This window comes from Folsomia candida, unplaced genomic scaffold, assembly GCF_002217175.1.
Source record: "Folsomia candida strain VU population unplaced genomic scaffold, ASM221717v1 Fcan01_Sc005, whole genome shotgun sequence".
NCBI classification, from domain to species: domain Eukaryota; kingdom Metazoa; phylum Arthropoda; class Collembola; order Entomobryomorpha; family Isotomidae; genus Folsomia; species Folsomia candida.
In genome coordinates this window covers 9,201,531-9,223,338 of record NW_019091197.1, presented here as the reverse complement: position 1 = coordinate 9,223,338, position 21,808 = coordinate 9,201,531, and the positions used below count along the sequence as shown (strand labels likewise).

The window sequence follows — 21,808 nt, the reverse complement described above, 5'->3', positions numbered from 1 at the left end:
ACAGGAGAGAGTAAGCATTCTGGGTAGTTATTATTTTTTGTTTTACAAATTTCAGATTAATAACTGAAAACCTAGAATTATATCTAGTGCGTTTTACACATGATATTTGTTAGTGTCAAACAATTACTGAGCTCCGCCATTATCTAATGTACATTTTAGTATTTTACAAATTCTTTTAGGCCTAAAGGCCCATGTGGCAGCGTGAGAATTGGCACTATTACTACATAATATATTTTTTATTTATATTGAGGGAGCCGTGTCGTATGCAGTTCGGTTTGTGGAGGTGGGTGGATGTCTGGCGTTGGATGGGTGTGGTGCAGAATAAATATACCACTAGACGCTGGCGATGAAATTAAGTTATTTCATTATATTGTACTGTTAAAGCCGGATCCATACTCCAAAATTTCCTGGTACTGTCACGCTCACGTGGTCATTATTGTCGATCCATACTTTCCTTCACGGTCATGTCCTTTTCATGGGGTCGTCATGCGAATGAAATTTTCCTGCACAGGAAAGCATCCATACTTGCTGTCATGGAGCTTTTCATGTCATGATCATGTCATGAGATGAAAGTTGACACAGGGTCTACTTTTCACGTCATGAAAACACCAAGATTGCATTCTTCATCAACTTTGCTCACCCCAAAATTAATTCAATCATGAATGTTACAACCGAATCAAAGTTAATTGACGCAGTTCGGGATCGTCCAGAATTGTGGGACAAACGACACCCTGATTTTAAGAATCAAATTAAAAAAACTGCCCGTTGGGTTGAAGTTGAAGCCATCGTTGATGGCGTCACAGGTAAAAGTAGCAATGTATGATATTTAATGAACAATATTTAATGAATGTTATTTATAGCGTCAGAGATTAAAAAATCATGGCAAAAGTTGAGGGTTTAAAAAAACGACGATTTAAAAAAAATTCTAGCCCAAACGTCGGATTTTCTTAATGCTCTAACTTTTTGAGGCGAGGATTGAAAATACGAAAAACATGTATGTTCAGAATTACTTCTGTTACAACATACAATTTCATGTTTACAATTTTTTTGAAATTAAAATTTTTAATCAGATTTCGAAATTTGATAGACAGCAACACGTACAAATATCATACTTTTCAAAAAATTTTAAAACCAAAATTTAGTATTGTAAGGCAAGTAATTCTAAGCATACATGTTTTTAGTTTTTTTAATTCGCGCCAAAATTCAAAAGGTTAGAGCATTTAGAAAATCTAACGTTTCGGGAGGATTTTGTTTAAAATCCCCGCCATACCCCAAAAACCGAGCATTAAGAAAAAAAGCAAAAATATAGGTCCGCTTTGGGAAAAAATAAACTTAGTCCTATAAATGAGTGTTACACAAGAAAGCACTGCATTGTGAGTTTAATCCCAAATAATCTATTATTCATGGTAGATTTTCTCTTCTACATATATTTCTAATAAATATGTAAATCTAACCATTTTACTTCAGAAATATAAGGGCGTATTTTTCTTTGTACAGAATATATTCAATTTGTAATTAAATTATAATAAAAATTATATGGATTTTATTCGTCTGGCCTGTAGGCAGAAGCCCACTAAGTGGATTGTGAACGTGTGGTCTTAGATTAGCATTGAAGGGATGCGTCACAGACAGACAGACAGGCATACAAAACTGGGTTAATATATAAGTTAATTGAATAATAAAATATTATCTAAGTATTGAATAATAAAATACTTTGATGAAGAGCAAATTCAAATACCAACCTTATTGTATCAATGTCGTGAACACTTCAATACTCAAAACAATATTTCTCCTTACTTTACACATAACTTCTGTATAACATTTTAAAGAAAACACAAAGTTCATCGGGAAAATGTTATCGATAGGTTTTGTAAGGAAGGACACTAAAATCCTGAATATTATATTACGACGAATTCATACCGCTCTTGATATTCAGCTAGATTCATGATTAACAGAAATAAAGAACAATTGAGATATATGTAATTAGTCCAACGAAAAGAAGATATGTATGTATAAAGATAGATTAATTGTAGAAATTGCATACTTTACTTCACTCCAAACAACAATAATTTATTTTTAATAAATTTGCATATTAACTAATTTAATTTTATCCTACTACACCAAATTTTAAATTGTTTTTTTGTAGAAAAGGTAATGGCATAACTACATTGCGACTTTTCTGAATATGTATGTTTACAAACGTCTTAAATCCGGTCAATGAATTCATCAATATTCCTGCAAAAGAAAAAATTAGTTTAGTTACTTGAAACAAATTTAAGTTTTATTTTCTATACAAATCTTAGAGATTTATAAGTATTTGCTTCACAATAAATGCCGTTATTTGCTTTTTTGCCTTAGTCATTTTGTGCAGATTTGTCACTTTGATCAGGTCCAAGCAATTTGCCTTAGTGCACAATGTGTAGAGAAGTTCATCGCAAAGGTCCATAAGGAGGGGCAGATCGTACTTGGAAAACGGTTAATTATTTACAAAATCATTCAAATTTTAATAAAGTATAGAACCCTTAATATAGGGCTTTAATCAATTTAAAAAAAATCATATATTGTTTTGGTAAATTAGTAAATTAGTAAAAAGCTCTCCAACATTTCAGACAAATTGACATACCTTATCGGCCGCATTGATAACGTCCTCAAAAAAATCACCCCAACTCTCCGCGATTTCTCCAGTGTAGCAAAATTCGAGAAAAATATTCAACCCTTCGCTCCCGATGTCGGTCATTTCAACAATTCCGACCTTCTTCTCGGCCATCTCTGTAGAAAACATGGCCCTGAAGACGGAACTGTGAGCGGACAAGATACACTGGTGGGCTTTCACTTCTTTGTCATCTTTCGTCAAAATTGTGACATCTGCTCCAATCCCTTCGCGTAACATGGTCAGCATCGAATTCCGTTGATTTTGGCGACAAACATCTAAAGCCAGTAAAGGAGGAGGTTCGGAATACGGCACCTAAAAATTGTAAAAGAGGTTTAAAACCTAAATAGTTATTTGAAGTTCAAGTTGGTGACACTCAGGAAAATATTTCCGAACTTTTTATAACAATAAATTAAATTTGTTCACATTTGAAATATTTCTTGCGATAACAGATATTCAAAAATTCAAAAATTTGACTTTGTCCGTAATTCCCTCACTCAATTTCCAGAATATTACCAACTAAATGGATGCCAACATTATTGAAATTAACCAGGGAGGAATACCTCCAAATTATTTTCGAGATTATTCAGGAAAACCGTAAATTTAAACCGTAACGATAACGTTCCCCCATCAAGCATTATGTCGACGTCATCCGGCTGCTGCGGGTAGATCATGGAATTGCCGGTAGGAGTCATTGGGAAGACGATATTCGTCAAATCAACCAATCCAAGAGTAGACTCAGAATAACAGAAATCCAACGCATAATCTGAAAATATTTACAATGGGAGCAGTAAACACGGATTTTAATTATAAGACAGTTCGTTAATATTTACATAAGTCGATTTGGAGTCGCCCATAAATTATGTAACGCAAATATCGCGCCCATTTAAGACCACCCTCCCCCGCCCCCTTTTTAACATGTGTCACATATGCAACATATCATTTGGCACCAGACACCCCACCTTACCTCTTACGTTACATAATTTACGGATTGCGTCTTTATGTATATAAATAAACATTCACATATTTTTAAATCTCTCTAAAAATGTAATCTTATTCGAAGAAAAAAACCTTGTGTTTTAATTTGTTTGGTTAAAATTAAGTAATTTAGCATTTGTATAATACTTCTCTGCTGTTAGAGAAATGACAGAACTCTCTATTTCAACGTGATCTCCATGTGGAGACAAACAAATAAGTGAAAATCAGGAGTGAAAAGCAGTTTTTTATTTTTTTCACAACTAGGAACAGAGTTCCCTAAAACGAACCTCTTCAAATAAATATGAATCACACTAGCACAAGAATTTTCTAATCGGTCATTGCTTTTTTGGACTATGGAATTAGTCATCATTTGACCCTCTAGCGGCATACTATACAACTATCTACAATATTGTAAGTGTAAAACCGGAATTTCTATTAGATTATGAAAAGCAAAAGGACTGCATCATTTAAAAAAAAGCATTGTTATATGTAACATCATTTTTCTTAGTATTTGCAAATAACTGTGGAATTAAATAAATCTCGATTACCCCGCCACGTGTCCTGAACCCCCAATTCTTTCGTCAGTATTGCAAGTTGCCTCGAAACGGTCACGTTGACCTCGTCACCTTCAAATTTCAACATATGGAGCCACAACTGTATCTTTTCGAGACGTTGTTGACGGAACGAAAATTCCCACTTGGACTTAATTCCGACGTCAGCCCCGATCTCGAAGGGCAATCGCAGCTTGAGGAGTTCATGAGGGAGCTTCAACAGACGTTTCCAACCCTTTATGTCCCACAGAATCTTGAGAGATTGGCTGGGCAACTGAAAAATAGGATTTTTTTTGCAAACAATTTGCACATTCTTGTCAATTTAGTTTTGTGTAGTTTTTGCAATGATGCAATGAGTTTTTCATGCTTTCAATTGAATTTATTTTGTAAGAAACTTACGCCAGACACCATCCGGATTCCTTTACCAGAGACGATGCCTGGTGTTGGCTCCATTTCCATGCTAAATAAATAAAATTACCATTTTATTCCAGGTTTTTGCTATTTATTATTTCAATTTTAAAATTTGCTCAAAAGACACTATTTTAAATTACTTGTAAGTACCTATTAAACATACTTTTTTTTTCAAAAAAACAATTTTTAATGAATTTCCTATTTCTCTAATTCTGGAAAATTTCTCATTGCTAGAGATCAATCACTTTCTGATGACCTTATTATCATTACTGACTAGATTTTCTCATGCACAGACTTTGTGCGTAGTTGGTGACTCAAACTTTGATAAATTGTATTTACACAGTTATCCAAACCAAGACTTTAACTTTACTCTTTGATATGTCGCCCTCGTGATGCTCACAGACATTAATTTTTCCGTTAATTCAACAATTTTTGTTACATTGTAATACATACATAGTCTAAACATAAGCTGAAAATATAAATATATATAGTTGGAAATACATTTATAAAATCCAAAGCAATGTGTTTCACGATAATAAATAAGAATCCGTTAATCTTTTAAAATTTGTGCCAACCCATGCAAACTTATTTACGTATGAATCGCAAACTTGTATAAATAAGTTGCCATAAAAATTTGCAGAGTTTCATGTATAACGTAGAAAAATATTTCCATATACCTGGAATAAAGTGCAAGTTAGGGTATGTAATCTTTTAGTTAACACCAGGTAGGTATAATCCCTAATTAAATACCTATCATCTCCACGTGTATTAGGTAATTGCTGCCAAGGTGTGTAATCATAATTCCTTTTCATTTAATCAAGTCACGGAACACACAAATCGCAGCCATTTGTAACTTTTTGTTCACTGGTGAGAAACACACGTGGAGTAGTGGTGGTGTTGGAATACGCATGCGTGGCGGAAGTTGAAGGGACACGAGGGGAATTTAATATTGTAGGATTGGACGGGGAGGGACATCTATAACATGGACAGCTTAGGGGGACATCGAATTTCTGGGGGGCAAATGTCCAGTGATCCCCCTGCTTCCGCCGCCAATGGGAATGAGAACGAGACAGAATGATAAAGTGATAAGGAAAAAGTCGGAAAAACTGAATAAAATGAAACATTGAAATAATTACAAACATTGTATTACTTTGTTACAAACTAAATACAACGTTACAAACGCAATATGCAACATTTGCATTTGTTGTTAATCAAGTGGCTTACTGAGGTGGGCAAGGTGTAAATAAAATAAAAGAGATTAAGAAAAATATATTTTTTAATTTATAATTTTTTGGTAAAAAATTTATCCCTCATATGAAATTTTTTCGAACATTTTAAAAATAGTAACAACGCTTAAATTATGTAATTTTCGCAATTTATATTTGCAAAACTGTTTGTAAACATTCATAAAAATAATTTTATTAATTTTTAAATTTAAAATTCCTATGGATTTAGTACTTACGATATATTAAATTTTAATTTGTCAACTTAATTGTTTAGTGATCAAAATGAAATATTTGTTGATCAGTGGAGTTATCATGATATGGTCGAAACTAAATGAGATCGATTTCATGAAGCAGATTGGTGAAGAGTATCCAGAAATAAAGCTTCCCATGACGTCAAGTGACAGGAAGATTTGTCACGAACAATTTGACGCGATGAAACACAGACAGAATCCAGATACAGGGTTGTCAATTGTGAGTACAGAGTTCCTCATTTTTCCTTAAACAAAATACAGTGTCGGACAGATCTCTACGTCCACATAGTCGCGTCAATTTCATTTTCAAATTGTCACTGAACTACTGAACCAATTTTCATCATTGATATATCTAATTCTCACAAATTTAACGTAATTTCATAAAACATATGAATTATTTCTGAAAATTCTGGGAAAACTGAGAATCATAGTGCAGAGCGAGAGAGGATGAAATTTGAGCGGACAAAAGTCTACGTCCACTTCACTTTAATTGTCAACAACAAAAATCTATCCAATTTATAAAATCAGGTAACTTAATAAATCTATCAATAACATATGCCGCATTAATTTTTAAATAATTTTCTTCCAGAAAAATATGATGGCGTCGACACGCAAGGAAATTCCTATCGCTATTCGAGATCTTGTCATTCAGGACTGGAAGGGTGGACAAAAAGGGGGGCTGTCGCAGAGACAAATAGGGACCAAGTATAAATTAGCAAGGACAACCATCCAGACAATCATTAAGAACTTTAGAGCTAATGGTTCAGTCCAAAACAAGGTCAGAAGTGGTCGAAAACCCATTTTGGCTCACCGAGAAGTACGCCACGTGCTCAACAAAGTCAACGTTACACCCTCACTTAGTGCTCCAAAGCTATCTACCGAGATCAAGGAGATGTTCGACAAACAAGTTAGTCCTAGGACCATCCAAAGAACACTGAACAAGGGAAATTTGAAATCCCACAGAGCAGTCCGGAAGCCTCTTATTGTACCGAGGAATGCAACCAAACGAGTGAAGTTTGCCAGAGACCACATTTCCAAGCCACAAACATTCTGGGACAGTATTTTATGGACTGACGAGTCAAAGTTCAATGTCTTTGGGTCAGATGGGCGTCGTAGAGTGTGGAGATATCCAAAAGAAGCATTGAATCCAAAAAATCTCAACCCCACAGTTAAGCACGGCGGCGGGTCGGTAATGGTGTGGGGATGCATGGCTTCAAGTGGGGCAGGAAAAATGGAATTTGTTGACGGAATTATGGACCAATACAAGTACCAGGGAATACTTGACCGTAATATCCAGGAATCTGTTCGAAAACTTGGACTTGGACGACGATTTGTCTTCCAACAAGACAACGATCCGAAACACTCTGCCAAGTCCACCATGGAATACTTCAAGAAAAAAAAATTTCGAAGCTAGAATGGCCTCCCCAATCTCCAGACTTGAATCCCATTGAGCATCTGTGGGACCACATTGAAAGAGAAATAAGAAAACAATCTTTTTCAGGAATTCCGGGCCTAAAATCCAGAATTCTTGAAGTTTGGGAAACCATTTCTGAAGATGTGACCAAGAATTTGGTAAACTCTATGACTCGACGCCTTGAATCCGTCCTTAAAGCGAACGGAGGCCCAACCAAATATTAAAAATTAATTGTTATAACATTCCTTATAAATTACAGTTTTTTTTGTATGTTTTCTCTGACTGGACGTTGACTTTTGTCCATCCAATTGTTTTCATTTTGAATTAAAATACATCTCTGGCCTAAAATAAATTTTTTAGCGGGAAACTAATAATGTGCTATGAAATTACGTTAAATTTGTGAGAATTTGATATATCAATGATGAAAATTGGTTCAGTAGTTCAGTGACAATTTGAAAATGAAATTGACGCGACTATGTGGACGTAGACATCTGTCCGACACTGTATAATCCCCTTAGATTGATGAAGCTATAATTTTGCAAATTTTGCATGCCCCACATTATTCACAGACTTGTAAAAAAACTTCTAATTTTGTCCACGTCATTAAAGCAACTTATAGGATTTTTGTCGCATTCCCTAATACCGAATTAACATTGAATTATATTTAGTAATTAACAATTTAAATACCATTTGCTTAATAAAACTACAAAATCGTGACGCAATGCAATAGATAATCCTAAAATTCTAATATTTACATATTTTTTACTATTACCTTAATATATTTTTATTCTATAGTCCCAAATTATTAATTATGTAATTCATAGTTTCCACGAGATGGGAATTTACGACTTGCCCGCAATAATAGAAATGGTGACCGAAACGACCGGAAACAAGGCGATGTACTACGTCGGCCACAGTATGGGGACATCCATGCTGACCGTGTTGCTCTCAATGCGACCAGAATACAACGATCGCATCTTGACGGGATTTCTCCTCTCGCCAGCAATCCATTTCGGGAATACCGCCCCACAACTGAGATTCTTTATGCGGGGCAGCAATTATTTTCAGGTCGGGGTGTCCACGATTTCTTATAATTTTCAAAGCCATATAATTTTTGAACATGAATTTTATTTTTACTGTATTTTTTCAAAAAATTCCTTCAAGCGAAATACGAGGGTAACAAAATTCTAGAGAAATTCGCAAAGAAACCGCCAGGGTTCGTATGTGCTGAAAGAAGAGGGGCTTGTGGTATGAAGCGCGAGTTGGATATTTAAATTATTAATTAAATCTATTAAAAAAATTATTCTTAAAATTACAGGTATTTGTGGAAACTTCTTATCTCTTGGGTTTGGGTATAACGGGCCTCAAATGAATTATGTATGTATGTTAGCATAGCAGTAGTCATGGAAGTGAAGGGGTGTGGTGCGACATTTAGACCAAGCGGATAATTTGAAACTAAAGAACGTCCGGGAATGAATGGGAATGCGCGCTCTAGCGAGTATATTGACAAATCAATAAACCCGCGAACTATAATAATTTAAATTTCTGAAAGCCCACTTCGTTAGGGTCAATTTGGTATATCACTCTTAAATTTCAAAAATGGATAAGGGTAGAAGAAGCTTGTTTGAAAGGGAGCTGTTAGCAAAACGAGTGATGGAGTTCTACAACACGATAGCCAACCGAGACTCCAAGGTGACCTGGAACTTTTTTAAGCAGGAAGGAATTCCAAGTTCAAATGTGTATTCCTACATAAAAAAGTTCAAGGATTCCGAAAATGTGCAATTCAAGAAGCCAGCTGGTCGTCCGGCGAAGCTAGCGACCACTCGAGTGAAAAATAGAATTGAAAAAATTTTCAAAACCAAGCCATCAACGTCAGTAGCTGTAGCTGCCAGGAAAGTCAAAATTTCCAAAAGCTACCTGGGGGAAATTAAGGTCCATAAATTAGGAATCAAAGCAAGGACCAAAAAACCTGCACCAAATTACAAGCCCGTACAAGAAAGTCGGATCAAGGATTGCTGTCAAAAATTGTTGAAGAAAATGCGTGGAAAAGTAGTGATCCTGGATGACGAAACGTATGTTCCGGTTGACCCTTCAAATCTTCCAGGGCGTCATTTTTTTCATAGCTCGGATCCCTCTGAAGTGGCTTATGAAGAAAAAGTACGAAAAAAAGACAAATTTCCAAAGAAATATTGCATTTGGCAATGCATCTCCAGTCACGGACATGTATCAGACCCGGTAGTTCTCGAAGGGAATATCAATCAAGATATTTATCTGAAACATTGCGTCAAGGCTGGATTGGAAGCATTTATTAATAGGTTTCACAAAAATGATAAAGTTTTGTTTTGGCCTGACCTCGCCACTTGTCACTATGCAAAGAAAGTGACCGAGTACCTCAGAAAGAAAAATATTGATTTCGTACCAAAAGATATCAACCCACCTAATGTACCCCAACTCCGCCCAATCGAAAAATTCTGGGCACGTTCTAAGTCAGTATACTCCCGGCTTCAAGATGTGCCTGACACCTTTCGAAAATTCAAAGGACGATGGAAGAAAATCACCTCGGAAGTGGCAAAAACTTCGGGAAAAAATTTAATGAAAAATCTTCGCAAGAAAATCGAACTAGTCGCCAACAGGGGTGTGGCGGCCTTAGCTATTAATTAAATTATGTAGGTACGTATTTGGTATTATACATATGCAAAAAGTTTAAAATTCCGATAACTCATTGTGATTTTATGACCACATTTTCAGACCATTCCCATTCATTCCCGGACGTTCTTTAAAAGATAAAGTTACAATAATGTAGCGAAACATGTCCTAGCATTTCCGAGACCATTACGGGCTTATATCTAATAATTATAAACAAAATAACAACTGGTTATTATTTTTAAGTTTTAATTTGTCATATTATACATATTTCTCACAGACAACCTTAAGTATTCTGCTTGGCGCCTTCCCAGATGTAATATCCACCAAGACTTGGACCCACTACGTCCAATTAATCCACACGGATCAATTTTGCCAATTTAATTACGGATTTAAAACCAAAAACCGAGAAAAATATGGAAGTGATAGTCCTCCGTGTTACAATTTGAGCAAAGTGACCGCTCCCATAGTCATTTATTGGGGGCACAATGATATTTTCGTTAGGCCGCAGGTATGTTAAAAAAATTTTGATATTCGCAGATTTTATTTCTATAAAATTTAATAAAAATTTAAAGAGGGCATTACGATCACTTGTTTTAATTAACCAATTAAATTGGTAAATGCTCCACATGTGTTGTAGGATGCGGCAAAATCTGCTTCAAAATTTCCGAGCAGTTCTTTAAAAGAATTTAACAAAGTGGACGATCCTCTCTTTACACATCTTGATTTCACAATAGCCAAAGATGCCGACGTTTTACTCTACGACCAAATTCTATCCACAATGATGAATGCTACCTACGAATAAATTATTCCACATGCTAATCTCAATAATTTTTGCAAGAAACATTAAATTAAATTTTTGTACTATGGCAATATTTTATAAAACAATTCGTAGAAATCATAAATACATATTTTGACTAGATATATACTTCAGTATAAGTAAGTGTGAAAAATGAGTGATTTATGTATTAAAAATATCATAATAAATAAATATGCAACTCAATTTCGGCATCGAGATTTATAAAGTTTGAGAAAATTTTTTAACAATGGGGAAAAACCTGCCTTTTCTGTATATTCTGTGCTTCTGTCTGCATTGAAAATGAACAAAATTTCATTTATTTCTTTATTCTCCTCCTTACCCGGATATCCCGAAAAGTATCGATCCCATTGCAGAGCACATGCCAAATCTCCCAGAAAGTGGGTAGACGTGTAACAACATGTGTGGAAAACTGTGTTTATATCAGCATATCATTTGACGTAGGCTTTTTGATTTTTATGAGTTTCACACAGAATTAATTAAATATTTCAAAAAATTTAATTCTAAAATATTATAAAATTTCACCAATTATTTATACTTGTAAAAACAAAAAAGAAATTCAAATATACTAAATATTCCAAACCAAATATTCAAATACAGTGAATCGTAAGTTTTACAGGAAAATAGCATTTACTGTAAACTTGCAAACTTTTCATTTTATATAATACTACATTACAGGATGTCTACATGTGCAAAAATTTTGCATATACAGCATAACGATACCTGTTTTTCTTAATAATAAAGTGTATGTAAGTACCAATAATCCTTGATAAAAATTTTATTTAAAATTTCTAATCAAACTCCGTCTTTTTCACAAGGTGTCACAACAGCACCAATTATGGAGTACAAAAATTCTGCTCTGGAAGCCCCCCAGACGACCCCCTCTACTCGATCAGGCTCCGCAACAGCCTCCACCAAGGACATCGTCCATTCAATCCGAACGAGAAAAGTTTCATTTGGAATGGGGATAACTATATCGTGGGGTTCGTTGTAGGTGTGGTTTGACATTTACAGATCCTCTTTCGGGCAGTCGTCCCCCATGCATCCACTGCAGCCAGCCCCCGTGCCATACTTGTTGCCCACTGAGAGGCACAAATTTCCGGATCCGCACAGGGCTCGTCGCGGCTACGAGTTGATCCTTCGCACCCTTGCAAGAGTAGTACGAGTTCGGGCTAGGTTAGGAAAAAAGTAATTAGGGAACGTTCACAAACTACGTGACGCATAAAGGGAGGGAGGGAGGAGTCTGAGGTCGCCTATCTCTACTATTCTAAATTTCCGATCTCGTGACGTATACAATGGGCGGAGAGAGTGGTCCAAAAATACGAAAATTAGCGTACGAATTTTATGAAGGCTCCCTTCACAACATTACTCTGACAATCTCTACATATCCGCAAATGATACTGCCAGCCAATGACTGCTTCTCGCAATTAGTTGTCCCCAGTTGTTTGTTGATCTTGCCCCCGCAGAGGATCCGCTTGGTATCCGCTTCTGTCGGTTTGCACTGACATTTGCTGTGGTCAATCGGTTTGAAGACAATTTTACCCCCCATGGAAAAGGACGCCATAATAACGACCAATACAATGAGGAAGAGGGTTGCTGTAAGGTTCATGATTTCTTGTCGTATTTGCTTTATACTTTTTAGAAATTTGGAATTCTGGAGAATTTATTTATGAGAGGACACGTCTTGTAAGGAGCAGGATGAGGCTGGAAATGGAGACGAGGTCGACATGAGAGGGGAGAAATTTCCGCATCATGAAATGGCCATTGTTCCAAACTTTACGAGGCGTTTGTCTTCCTGGCGAGTGCGATGGTGGAAAAGGAAAACAATGGATAATTTCTAAACACCTACACATGGCATGTGTGACATTTTCAACCGACGTCACAGAATCGGTTTCTGGAACGCACCTACAGTATCGTAGCAAAATTGAGAATACGATTTTTTTTCTATCTATAGCTTCCGTTTTCTCAAGAATCGGTCAATATTTAAAAAGTATTTTTATGACATTTATTCCACATCAATTGGGCTATGTGATTGCAAATTTTTGAATGAATTGGTCAAATATTACAAAATCTACACATAATTATGTGACCAAAAATAAAAAATTGCATGTGCAAAATTGAGGATACGGCTTGAATTACACCTTTAATATTTTTGTATGGCCCTGTTTAGCATCAATAATAGCTTAAATTCTTTTGGGCAAAGACTCCACCAACGTTGTAGTGACGTTTGGGTCAATTTTGGCCAATTCTTCACATACAACATCTTTCAGCGACGCCGTAATAGTAGGTTTACGTTATGCCACTCGACGCTTCAAGATTGTCCAAAGATGTTTAATCGGGTTGAGGTATGGGGATTGAGGGACACAATCCAAAACATTTATTTTGTTGTCCTTAAGTCATTTCGGAATGATTTTGGCCGTCTGGTTAGGATACCCGTCCAGCTGAAAGGTAAATCGGCGACCCAGGCCAACTTTGGCAGCCGACGGTCGTAGGTTTCTTCTTAATAAATCGAGGTAATCCTCTTTCGTCATGGTTCCTTCTATGAATTCCAGTTTCCCGATACCACCCCAAGACATACTACCCCAAATCATGACGCGTCCTAAAAAATTTCGAGACTTTTAGACCTAATCCCCGAAATACTTTAACTAAGTTTTCTCTCACTTTCTCCATGTTTTACCATTGGTCTCAAATTTCTATTTTTCAAGGCTTGTTTGGGTCTTTTCCATACTAGAATTATTTCATCGGACCCAAAGAGCAAAATTTATGTCTCATCGGAAAATAGGACCTTCTTCCAGTCAACAACAGCCCACGAATCTTTCGCTCTTGCTCACGCCAACCATTTCTTGCGGTTTATCTCAGCTAGCTATGGCTTCTTTTTTGTGATTTCTCCCGAAACCCAGCCGATTTCAGCTTTCGTTTAATGGGGCAAGTGTGAAGAGTGACTCCAAACTCTTTTTGAAGTTTTGTCGAAATTTTTTGTGCTGACAACAAGGGGTTTATCCTCGCTTTCCTCAGGCTTGCTGCATCCTCTGGTGCAGTCGTCTTTAATTTTCGACCTCGACCTTTTCGGTATACTACATTTCTCCTAGTTTTCCATCTCCGGACAATCCCTAATACATTTCCCTTCGAAATTTTTAAATTTTTAGCAATTTTGCCTAAACTGAGGCCTTCTTGATAGTACCAAACTATTTTTGTCCGGACCTCGAAACTGTGCTCTAATCTTATAGTCATTTTAAAACTAAAATGTTCTAATATTATTTTTATTGGTAATAACAACATCTGTTCTTCCTCTGAGTTTGACTCCCACTACAAACTTTGATGCGAGAAACGATTAATAGAGCGAAATTATCAACAAATTCCAGTCGTATCCTCAATTTTGCACATGCAATTTTCGATTTTTAGTCACTTATTTATGTGTAGATTTTGTAATATTTGACCAATTCATTCAAAAATTTGCAATTACATAGCCCAATTGATGTTGAATAAATGTCATAAAAATTCTGTTGAAATGTTGACGGATTCTTAAGAAAACGGAAGCTATAGATAGAAAAAAAATCGTATTCTCATTTTTGCTACGATAGTGTATATTTTTGGCAAATTTAGCACAAAGATAAAAATATGAAAATGCATTTGCAGATTTGCTATTAATCTCTAAGTGATATCGTCTTTATAATTTTTAAATCTTGTACATATTTATTGGAATGACGTCTGTTAAATCAGAGGTTTTCGAAGAATTAAACGGAACAGATTTTTAGCTGCCTTGCTTTTCATGCTTTATTCCCCATATTTCTGCTTTGAAGTGTTTTTATCTATTATAACGTAGTGTATATCTTGTCCGTCCTTGGTGGGAGCAAAATTAAACTGTTGTTTGATAATACAATTAATTTATTTTGTGTACGTTTTGTCTAACACAGGTTGCTTTGCTCAGTTTAAAATAATTTTTTGTTACTACTTTACTGTTGGGTTCAAATAATTTTAAGCTTTTCTAGAAAATGTGGCGGATAATGTTGGAAATACTGAAATAGGGCATCGGTGATAGAGGGCAAATATGCAAATCATATAATTATAAAAATTATATAAGCATTACAGTAGAATTTTTTAAATTTTTGATTGGAATTGACGTATAAGATATATGAATGTTCGTATGGAAAAAATTTTTTAAATTTAGAGTAAAAATCGAATAAATTTATTTATTTCTCTTCATCAATTTATCATTAATGTTACATATTTCAACATACTTATTTATGAAGATTAGACAGCCAACAGATTTTAATGCTAACATTGAAGTATCCACATTTATAATGTCGAATTAAAATTGTTAAAGATGTGATAGCCCCTCCTTTGGGGAATGATGAAATTGGTCATATTTTGAAAATTTAAAGTATTTTAGACTTGCCTAATTATCACAGATGTCATTAATTTTTAGAAGCATTTGAGTGGGGTTGGTTTCCTTCACGAAACTGGTCACATGCAAGCAGTCCAATTTGCGGTTGAGGCTGGTCCCGCGGAAGTCAAGCCTGGCGTTCGGGTGGTCTGGATGGCCAGCCGTGACGCGTAAGTCGTACCCGTATCCCTCCCTCCATTCCAGGTCGGTGTGCAGTTCGGTCGTGGTGACAAATTTTCTTAAAGATAGGGTGATGTTTCCTTGGTGCGGTTCGCCTTGGCCGGGCGATCCTGCCTGGATTGCAACCGCAGCGGCCAGTCTGTGTGGCGCAGGTGGCTCTATTGCGCAGCCCGCATGACGACGGTCGCCAGCTCCGTTCCCACCCGCGGTCGCCTTGACGGTGTTGATTCTGCCAAATTTCCCGCAATCTCTGAAACCGACATGAATAAAATATTTAGCTGTCATAATATGCGTACCAGTGAACATAGTTGTGACGGAAAGGAATATATTTTTGGAACCTTTGGAAGTCCTCGTCGACCTCGTGGTGCATATTTGTGCAAGGTCAAGTGAGGACAGCTAATTGCGAGTAAGCTGTTCTTGTCTATCACCTTCGGATATGTAGAGGTTGTCACTCTCATAGTCAAATTGCTGGGGGGGGGGGAGATTCATGAAATTCGTAACGCAAATTTTCGTATTTTTTAGCAACTCTCCCCCCCCACTCCCACAATATGCGTAATGAGATAGGAATTTTAGCATAGTAGGACCTCAGACTACTCCCTCTCCCCAGTTTGGTTTACGTAGTTTGTGAACGTTCCCTAATTACTTTTTTTCTAACCTAACCCGAACTCGTACTACTCTTGCAAGGGTGCGAAGGATCAACTCGTAGCCGCGACGAGCCCTGTGCGGATCCGGAAATTTGTGCCTCTCAGTGGGCAACAAGTATGGCACGGGGGCTGGCTGCAGTGGATGCATGGGGGACGACTGCCCGAAAGAGGATCTGTAAATGTCAAACCACAATCACCAAGGCACCATTAAATAATCCATGCTGATCCCATATCTCATTCTAATTTTATCATAAAAATTAACTGTTGGAAATTTAGAGTTTTCTAAATCTAACAAAATTGAATGTTCGGCAGATTATTCATTAAATGTACTTACCCACCCAAGTTGTTCGAAATTTGAGTTAAATATATAAATATATACCAATTAATTTTTTCTGCTTTGATAAACTCGTCAGCTAAGTAAGTGTAAAAAAAAATATTTCGTTGCAAAAAGCTACCAGAAAATAAAGGGTATGGATCTAATTTTTGGTACAGTCAGAGTGTACTACAGTTTAGTATATCCGGCTAAATTAAGTAAATCAGATCGTGCATGAATTAGATGTATACCAGCTTTAGCTTGTAATGCACAAAATATGTTTGCCCTTTAAACTTCAGATTTTACTAATATCTACATAGTAAATACATCTATTTTTCGCCAAGGCATGCTTTGACAAGAAAATGTGCACATTTTCTTGCCCAACATTCATTCCGAGCGAAATGAGAATGGAATGACGGAGAAGAATATTCTGACTCATGCAAATGGCCGTACATAAATTATGTCATAAATTTAAAACTATAAAAATCTCACGTCTTCATCCTCACACGATTCCCCACTATGGCGCAAAATTGCCAAAAAAGTAGCCACATTCTCCCCGCAGGTTGTGAATGATTCGCCAATTTTCACCCTTCATTTCCACCTCGTGTTCCAGCTATCCTTTTGTCTCGGCAATTTTCTTTAGTTCCAGATTTAACTCGCCTTCTTGGACACAATTGGATACACCACGTCTGGTTTTACCCAGGCGATGTTTCTCTTTAATCTTTTTCTTTACGTAACGATTTGTGAGAGAATTGGGTACTCTGCACATAGAAAATCTCTTTTCCATTGTTGTGAAGAAATTCCGACAAAAAAGTTTCCATTTTCTAGCTGCGCATCTTCCCTGGATATCATTATTCTCGAGACATGATATGGATGGATGATTGGGTAAAAAAGTTGGATTTTTTTTGCACTTGCGAATATTTAGCGATGACACAGCATATTAGGGTTTAGAGTACCTTTTTGATATAAAAGGACAAGACGGAGGTTGAGGACGAATCAGTGGGAAAATTGCGGTGCAAGACGGATTTTCTGGACAAAGACAGAAAATTATTAAAATGAGGGTCGTAATTTGTGCAATTTTAGTGGCGAGTTGCCTATCCGTTGCTACGGCGGGAGAGGAACATGTCGTAGGTAAGCAGGCTGGATTTGAATACTTGACAAAATGGGGAAATATTTTTCGGGAACTTTGTAAACTGTGCAAATAGTTAAAATTGAGGTTTTTGGAAATTTCATAATACAGCCATATTTGCACAGTTTACAAAATTTTGTGGGAATTTGGTTAAATAATTTGGGCATGGAAACTTAAAAGATTTCTCTTAATTTTCCAGAAAGGGTGAAACGTCAAGGTTGGGGTGGTGGTGGGGGTAAGTCAAGATTTTGCAAATTTGACGAACCTCCTTAATTAATTTTCCTACACTATAGGATACACTGGAGGTGGGGGCGGTTTCCCAAATTATGGCGGAGGGTACGGCGGAGGCCAGAAGGGATTTGGAGGTGGTGGATTCGGTGGTGGGGGTGGCTATGACCAGAAGGGCTTTGGTGGGGGTGGTTTTGGCGGGCAGGGCGGATATGGTGGTGACCAGAAAGGATTTGGGGGTGGCGGATTCGGCGGAGGCGGTGGATACGATCAAGGAAAGGGAGGATTCGGTGGGGGTGGCCTTGGTGGGGGTGGTTTTGGTGGGGGCGGCTTCGACAATAAAGGATTCGGCGGTGGCGGCGGTTATGGGAGAAAATAAAAACAACTCATTACTTAATCTAATTTAATTAAACATTTTCTTAATTAAACTAAAGTCTTAAATTAATAAATCTTTTTCATCCTCATGCTAAACTTTATCACCATGGGAACTATTTAATAAAACAATTAAGATATTGCGTAATTTCATATCACAATTGTTCTAATCTCCTACCCTGATCAGGACGAACATGTACTCTTCCTCCAATAAAGTCAAACTTTGACTTAAATCGACTCAAACATTTCTTGAAAATTATTCTACCTCCAACTCGAAATTTGACAGAAAGCCAATTTTTTACAACAATTATCTCGACTTGCGAAAAATACGCTTGTATGCATTTTTATTAAAACCAATTAATCTGATTCTGTACACTCATTTAGTATTACTCAACTACACAGAGGATGGGTACATAAATGTATTTGTAGATTTTTGCTTCATAACTTCCACAAATTTATTTTTTAAACTGCACATTTTTGTTGTCAATAAACCTAATTATCCATAATTAAATTAACGGACAATTTCAATTAACTAATATTCATGCCAACACATCCAAATGTTTTGTGTTATCCACCTCATCAAAAGTTAGCACTACTTTATCTCCATCTTCAGAATTGAAATCAACTCCAACTTTTGTAAAAGCTGTGTTTTTCAGAGCCCATGGGAAATTTGGGATCGGTGGATGGGACAGTGTCACAAAATCGGAGAAATTTCCATCCATCACAGCCTCCATGACGGACTTGAGGTTCATGCAATGAGTGACGATAAGAACGTTGGACAATTTCTTGGAGGCGGAATCAGTTCTCAATATTTTAATCACACCCTAAAATAAGTAAATAGGATTTCAGAAATTGTAAATTCACGTAGGTTATACTTAATTTGTCACCAGAGGCGGTAACAATTTAAATTTGACACTTTGAAGTTACACAACTAATTAAATAACGAAACTAGTTTTCTAAATTTAAAAACAAGTTATAACCTAACTACGTGAAAACATACATGATTGTAAAAAAAACTCCCCTTATTAAGGGCTTAACTTGTTAACAAACAATTTTGACTACGTTATCAATGTGGTTAATGAAAAGATATTTATAAATATAATTTAATTGACTACCAAGATAATAATGGTAGTTAATTAAATTGCATTAAAAAGTATCTTCGCAGGATATAAGGTTTACCTTAAGAAATTGTTTCTGTCCTTCCAGAAATTCTGCAGATGTTGCGCTACTACCTGGAAATTCAAGTTGATAGAATTTTTTGCCAGTTTTTAACTCTCCAAATTTCGCTTTCCATTGAGCAGAGTCCCACCGAAATGCGGCCAGATCTCCACAATCCTAACGTAAAATTAAGCGTTTTAAGCTTGGATAAATTAAGTAAAACTAAATTCAAATAATCTGGTAGTAAACTATAATGGTCTAGATATAAAAATTAAAGCCAATTTTACATGCAAAGCTTATGGTGAACTGGCTCTAATTTTAATACCCAGACCATAATACTGTAACAAATGGATGACTATCTTCTTAACTAAACTTCTAAATTTTTTCAAGCTTAAAAATAACCAACCAGGTCTCAACGTGGTAATAATTTATTACCAAATTATTTTAAGTACATTTTTCAAAATTTCTTACACGTTCTCTCAAGATCTCAACCATCTCAACTGTTGGTCCGTCTATTACGTTGCCTCGTTCTTTGTGGTGCGCCAGAATCCCATCCGCCGTGTCAACTGCTCTCCGAAAATTGCTGGAGTAGATGTAGTCCATATCGGGCAGAACGGTTGCTACCAGCTTTACCTTAATTAAAAAAACATACATATTTTCTTCAAATCTTATTTAAAAAAACGGCAATTTAGTCGTTTTTCCCCAAACTGGTTAATAAACCCAAAATACACTTTTCATGTAAATAATCACGTAATAACTCTAACAATAAAATCTGTACGAGTAAATTAACCTGCTCTTTTCCAGTTTCTGTTAATCCATCCGTTTCTTTGGGAAACTTATCCTCCGCGAGGTTTCCGACACATTCAGCGCTATAGTATTGATCATCATACATAGTGTAATTAGTTTTGGTATTAAGATACTTTAAATTTCAATAAAACTTACTGTCGTAAATAATAAATATAATGTTGCGATCGCTTCGAATTCATGGCCACGTTATTTTCTAGAAACTTTACTAAATTCTTAAATATTTTAGATACTTATTTCCATCACAACCTTCCTGAAGGAATAACAAAGTTAGATAGGCTACGGATTTAGAAACTGTTTATTTCAGCTGAAAAACATTCTCCCTTTGTAAATGCAATGAATGGAATTTCCTTTATTTTATTAATGCGTTTAAAACGGTCCAGCCGGTAGCACAGGAATAAATACACATAAAACATCCAGAGAAACAGTACTAATGCATAATCAGGTGTGGAATTATATGCTCCTACATTTAAATAAATAAATGAGAGTACGCCAGGCAAAGTAAATAAAAGGCATGAAACAGGATAGATAATTGAGATTGATGTACTTGAGAAAAACTCACCAGTCAACAGCACTGCGTACATATCAAATTAATGGTGCACTTGTATGTTGATGCAGAGACAATATTTTTTGTCCCTCGAATTGCATTGGCGAAGGAAGCAGGGGGACAGGGGGACATTGTCCCTCCAGAAATTCGATGTCCCCCTAATCTGCCCATGTTATAAATGTCCCTCCCCGTCCTATCCTGTAATGTTAAAGTCCACATGTGTCCCCCCAGCTTCTGCCGCCCACATTGAATTGCCCAGATACGATTGATCATCGCGTATTCTCATCCACAATTATTTTTGATACATTATTACTTTGTTGTATGAATGGATAGGTATGTACATATATTTGTATGTCTACTTTAACAAACTATCTATGTATTAACAAAGTATCAATTTGTCATGGAAATAAATGCTGTGATACATTAAATAAGGTCAGTTTTTAAGAAATAAAGTGCTACTATAGATGGGCAATAGTTGAAGGCTCACAGAATCAAATTGTAACAATGCTACTTAATTTGCGTACTTTTGTTTAGTAAATGCGCAATTTTTCAAATTTCGTGGAATGTCTTTTAAGAACAACTTGCAAATTTAATATTTTTTTGGGTTACCAACGATGAGAAAATTTTTTTCAAAAATTAACAAGTAGTTAACCTATATTAAAATAGCACTAATTATTAATTCAATCTAAGAATTATAAACATAATCATTTAAAATTATTAAAGGTGACCTAAATATTATTAAATACTCTCACACGAAAAACATTTTGTGTATGTACATTGTAGACACAATTTTTTTCAAACAAACTCGTATTTTTTACATTATTAAAAATAGAAAACATTGTGTTAGCATCTTCAGCAAAAAACATCTGTAGTGACATGTGCTGCACTAGCGGGACTTGGACAAAATTGAAATTCCCATACAAGGAAAATCTGGCTTAATCTTGTAAAAACATAGACTTTTCATAAAAGGGCCAAAATTTGGCCTTATCTCGACCACAAAACTAATAAATGCAAATAAAAAAAAGAAACAATGCTACGAAAAAAACGGGTTATACCGCCTCCACCTTGGTAGCCCCTTCCTCACTTTGCACAACCGATTGCCTCATCG

General features: G+C 36.0%; 5 protein-coding genes across 5 annotated transcripts; 2 read left to right on the top strand and 3 right to left on the bottom strand.

The window, feature by feature from the left end:
- Window positions 1-2,134: 2,134 nt before the first annotated feature.
- LOC110850517 lies at window positions 2,135-4,633 on the bottom strand. The gene is made up of 6 exons (XM_022097953.2): window positions 4,579-4,633; window positions 4,177-4,453; window positions 3,214-3,416; window positions 2,624-2,965; window positions 2,354-2,464; window positions 2,135-2,235 (listed from the first exon to the last, which is right to left on the bottom strand). Exons 1-6 carry the CDS (start codon window positions 4,630-4,632, stop codon window positions 2,227-2,229), a joined length of 996 nt encoding a protein of 331 aa, XP_021953645.2. The 5' UTR covers window position 4,633; the 3' UTR covers window positions 2,135-2,226.
- Window positions 4,634-8,348: 3,715 nt separating this feature from the next.
- Window positions 8,349-10,929, top strand: LOC110850515 (lipase 1). The gene is made up of 3 exons (XM_022097951.1): window positions 8,349-8,549; window positions 10,405-10,635; window positions 10,765-10,929. Exons 1-3 carry the CDS (start codon window positions 8,349-8,351, stop codon window positions 10,927-10,929), a joined length of 597 nt encoding a protein of 198 aa, XP_021953643.1.
- A 4,308-nt stretch (window positions 10,930-15,237) lies between these two features.
- LOC118435860 lies at window positions 15,238-15,991 on the bottom strand. Its single transcript, XM_035852335.1, has 2 exons — window positions 15,844-15,991; window positions 15,238-15,755 (listed from the first exon to the last, which is right to left on the bottom strand). The coding sequence occupies exons 1-2, from the start codon at window positions 15,873-15,875 to the stop codon at window positions 15,338-15,340; spliced, it is 450 nt and encodes a 149-aa protein (XP_035708228.1). The 5' UTR covers window positions 15,876-15,991; the 3' UTR covers window positions 15,238-15,337.
- Window positions 15,992-17,437: 1,446 nt separating this feature from the next.
- LOC110850291 (acanthoscurrin-2-like) lies at window positions 17,438-18,295 on the top strand. The gene is made up of 3 exons (XM_035852496.1): window positions 17,438-17,593; window positions 17,791-17,826; window positions 17,885-18,295. Exons 1-3 carry the CDS (start codon window positions 17,518-17,520, stop codon window positions 18,196-18,198), a joined length of 426 nt encoding a protein of 141 aa, XP_035708389.1. The 5' UTR covers window positions 17,438-17,517; the 3' UTR covers window positions 18,199-18,295.
- A 261-nt stretch (window positions 18,296-18,556) lies between these two features.
- Window positions 18,557-20,532, bottom strand: LOC118435946. Its single transcript, XM_035852495.1, has 5 exons — window positions 20,292-20,532; window positions 20,140-20,218; window positions 19,821-19,982; window positions 19,371-19,526; window positions 18,557-19,015 (listed from the first exon to the last, which is right to left on the bottom strand). Exons 1-5 carry the CDS (start codon window positions 20,333-20,335, stop codon window positions 18,731-18,733), a joined length of 726 nt encoding a protein of 241 aa, XP_035708388.1. The 5' UTR covers window positions 20,336-20,532; the 3' UTR covers window positions 18,557-18,730.
- Between the last annotated feature and the right edge of the window lie 1,276 nt (window positions 20,533-21,808).

Excerpts from the sequence above, each read along its gene's own strand:
- LOC118435946 (XM_035852495.1), bottom strand. The coding sequence starts at position 20,335 with ATGAATTCGAAGCGATCGCAACATTATATTTATTATTTACGACA. Across the intron at positions 19,983-20,139 it reads CAGAAACTGGAAAAGAGCAG|GTAAAGCTGGTAGCAACCGT; the intron begins GTTAATTTACTC and ends TTTTTAATTAAG. Across the intron at positions 19,527-19,820 it reads TTGAGATCTTGAGAGAACGT|GATTGTGGAGATCTGGCCGC; the intron begins GTAAGAAATTTT and ends ATTTTACGTTAG.
- LOC110850291 (XM_035852496.1), top strand. The coding sequence starts at position 17,518 with ATGAGGGTCGTAATTTGTGCAATTTTAGTGGCGAGTTGCCTATCCGTT. Across the intron at positions 17,594-17,790 it reads GGGAGAGGAACATGTCGTAG|AAAGGGTGAAACGTCAAGGT; the intron begins GTAAGCAGGCTG and ends TTAATTTTCCAG. Across the intron at positions 17,827-17,884 it reads AGGTTGGGGTGGTGGTGGGG|GATACACTGGAGGTGGGGGC; the intron begins GTAAGTCAAGAT and ends CCTACACTATAG.
- LOC110850517 (XM_022097953.2), bottom strand. The coding sequence starts at position 4,632 with ATGGAGCCAACACCAGGCATCGTCTCTGGTAAAGGAATCCGGATGGTG. Across the intron at positions 3,417-4,176 it reads GGTTCAGGACACGTGGCGGG|ATTATGCGTTGGATTTCTGT; the intron begins GTAATCGAGATT and ends AAATATTTTCAG. Across the intron at positions 2,465-2,623 it reads TTATCAATGCGGCCGATAAG|TACGATCTGCCCCTCCTTAT; the intron begins GTATGTCAATTT and ends CCGTTTTCCAAG.
- LOC118435860 (XM_035852335.1), bottom strand. The coding sequence starts at position 15,875 with ATGCACCACGAGGTCGACGAGGACTTCCAAAG. Across the intron at positions 15,756-15,843 it reads GTCGACGAGGACTTCCAAAG|AGATTGCGGGAAATTTGGCA; the intron begins GTTCCAAAAATA and ends TGTCGGTTTCAG.
- LOC110850515 (XM_022097951.1), top strand. The coding sequence starts at position 8,349 with ATGGTGACCGAAACGACCGGAAACAAGGCGATGTACTACGTCGGCCAC. Across the intron at positions 8,550-10,404 it reads GGGGCAGCAATTATTTTCAG|ACAACCTTAAGTATTCTGCT; the intron begins GTCGGGGTGTCC and ends TATTTCTCACAG. Across the intron at positions 10,636-10,764 it reads ATATTTTCGTTAGGCCGCAG|GATGCGGCAAAATCTGCTTC; the intron begins GTATGTTAAAAA and ends CATGTGTTGTAG.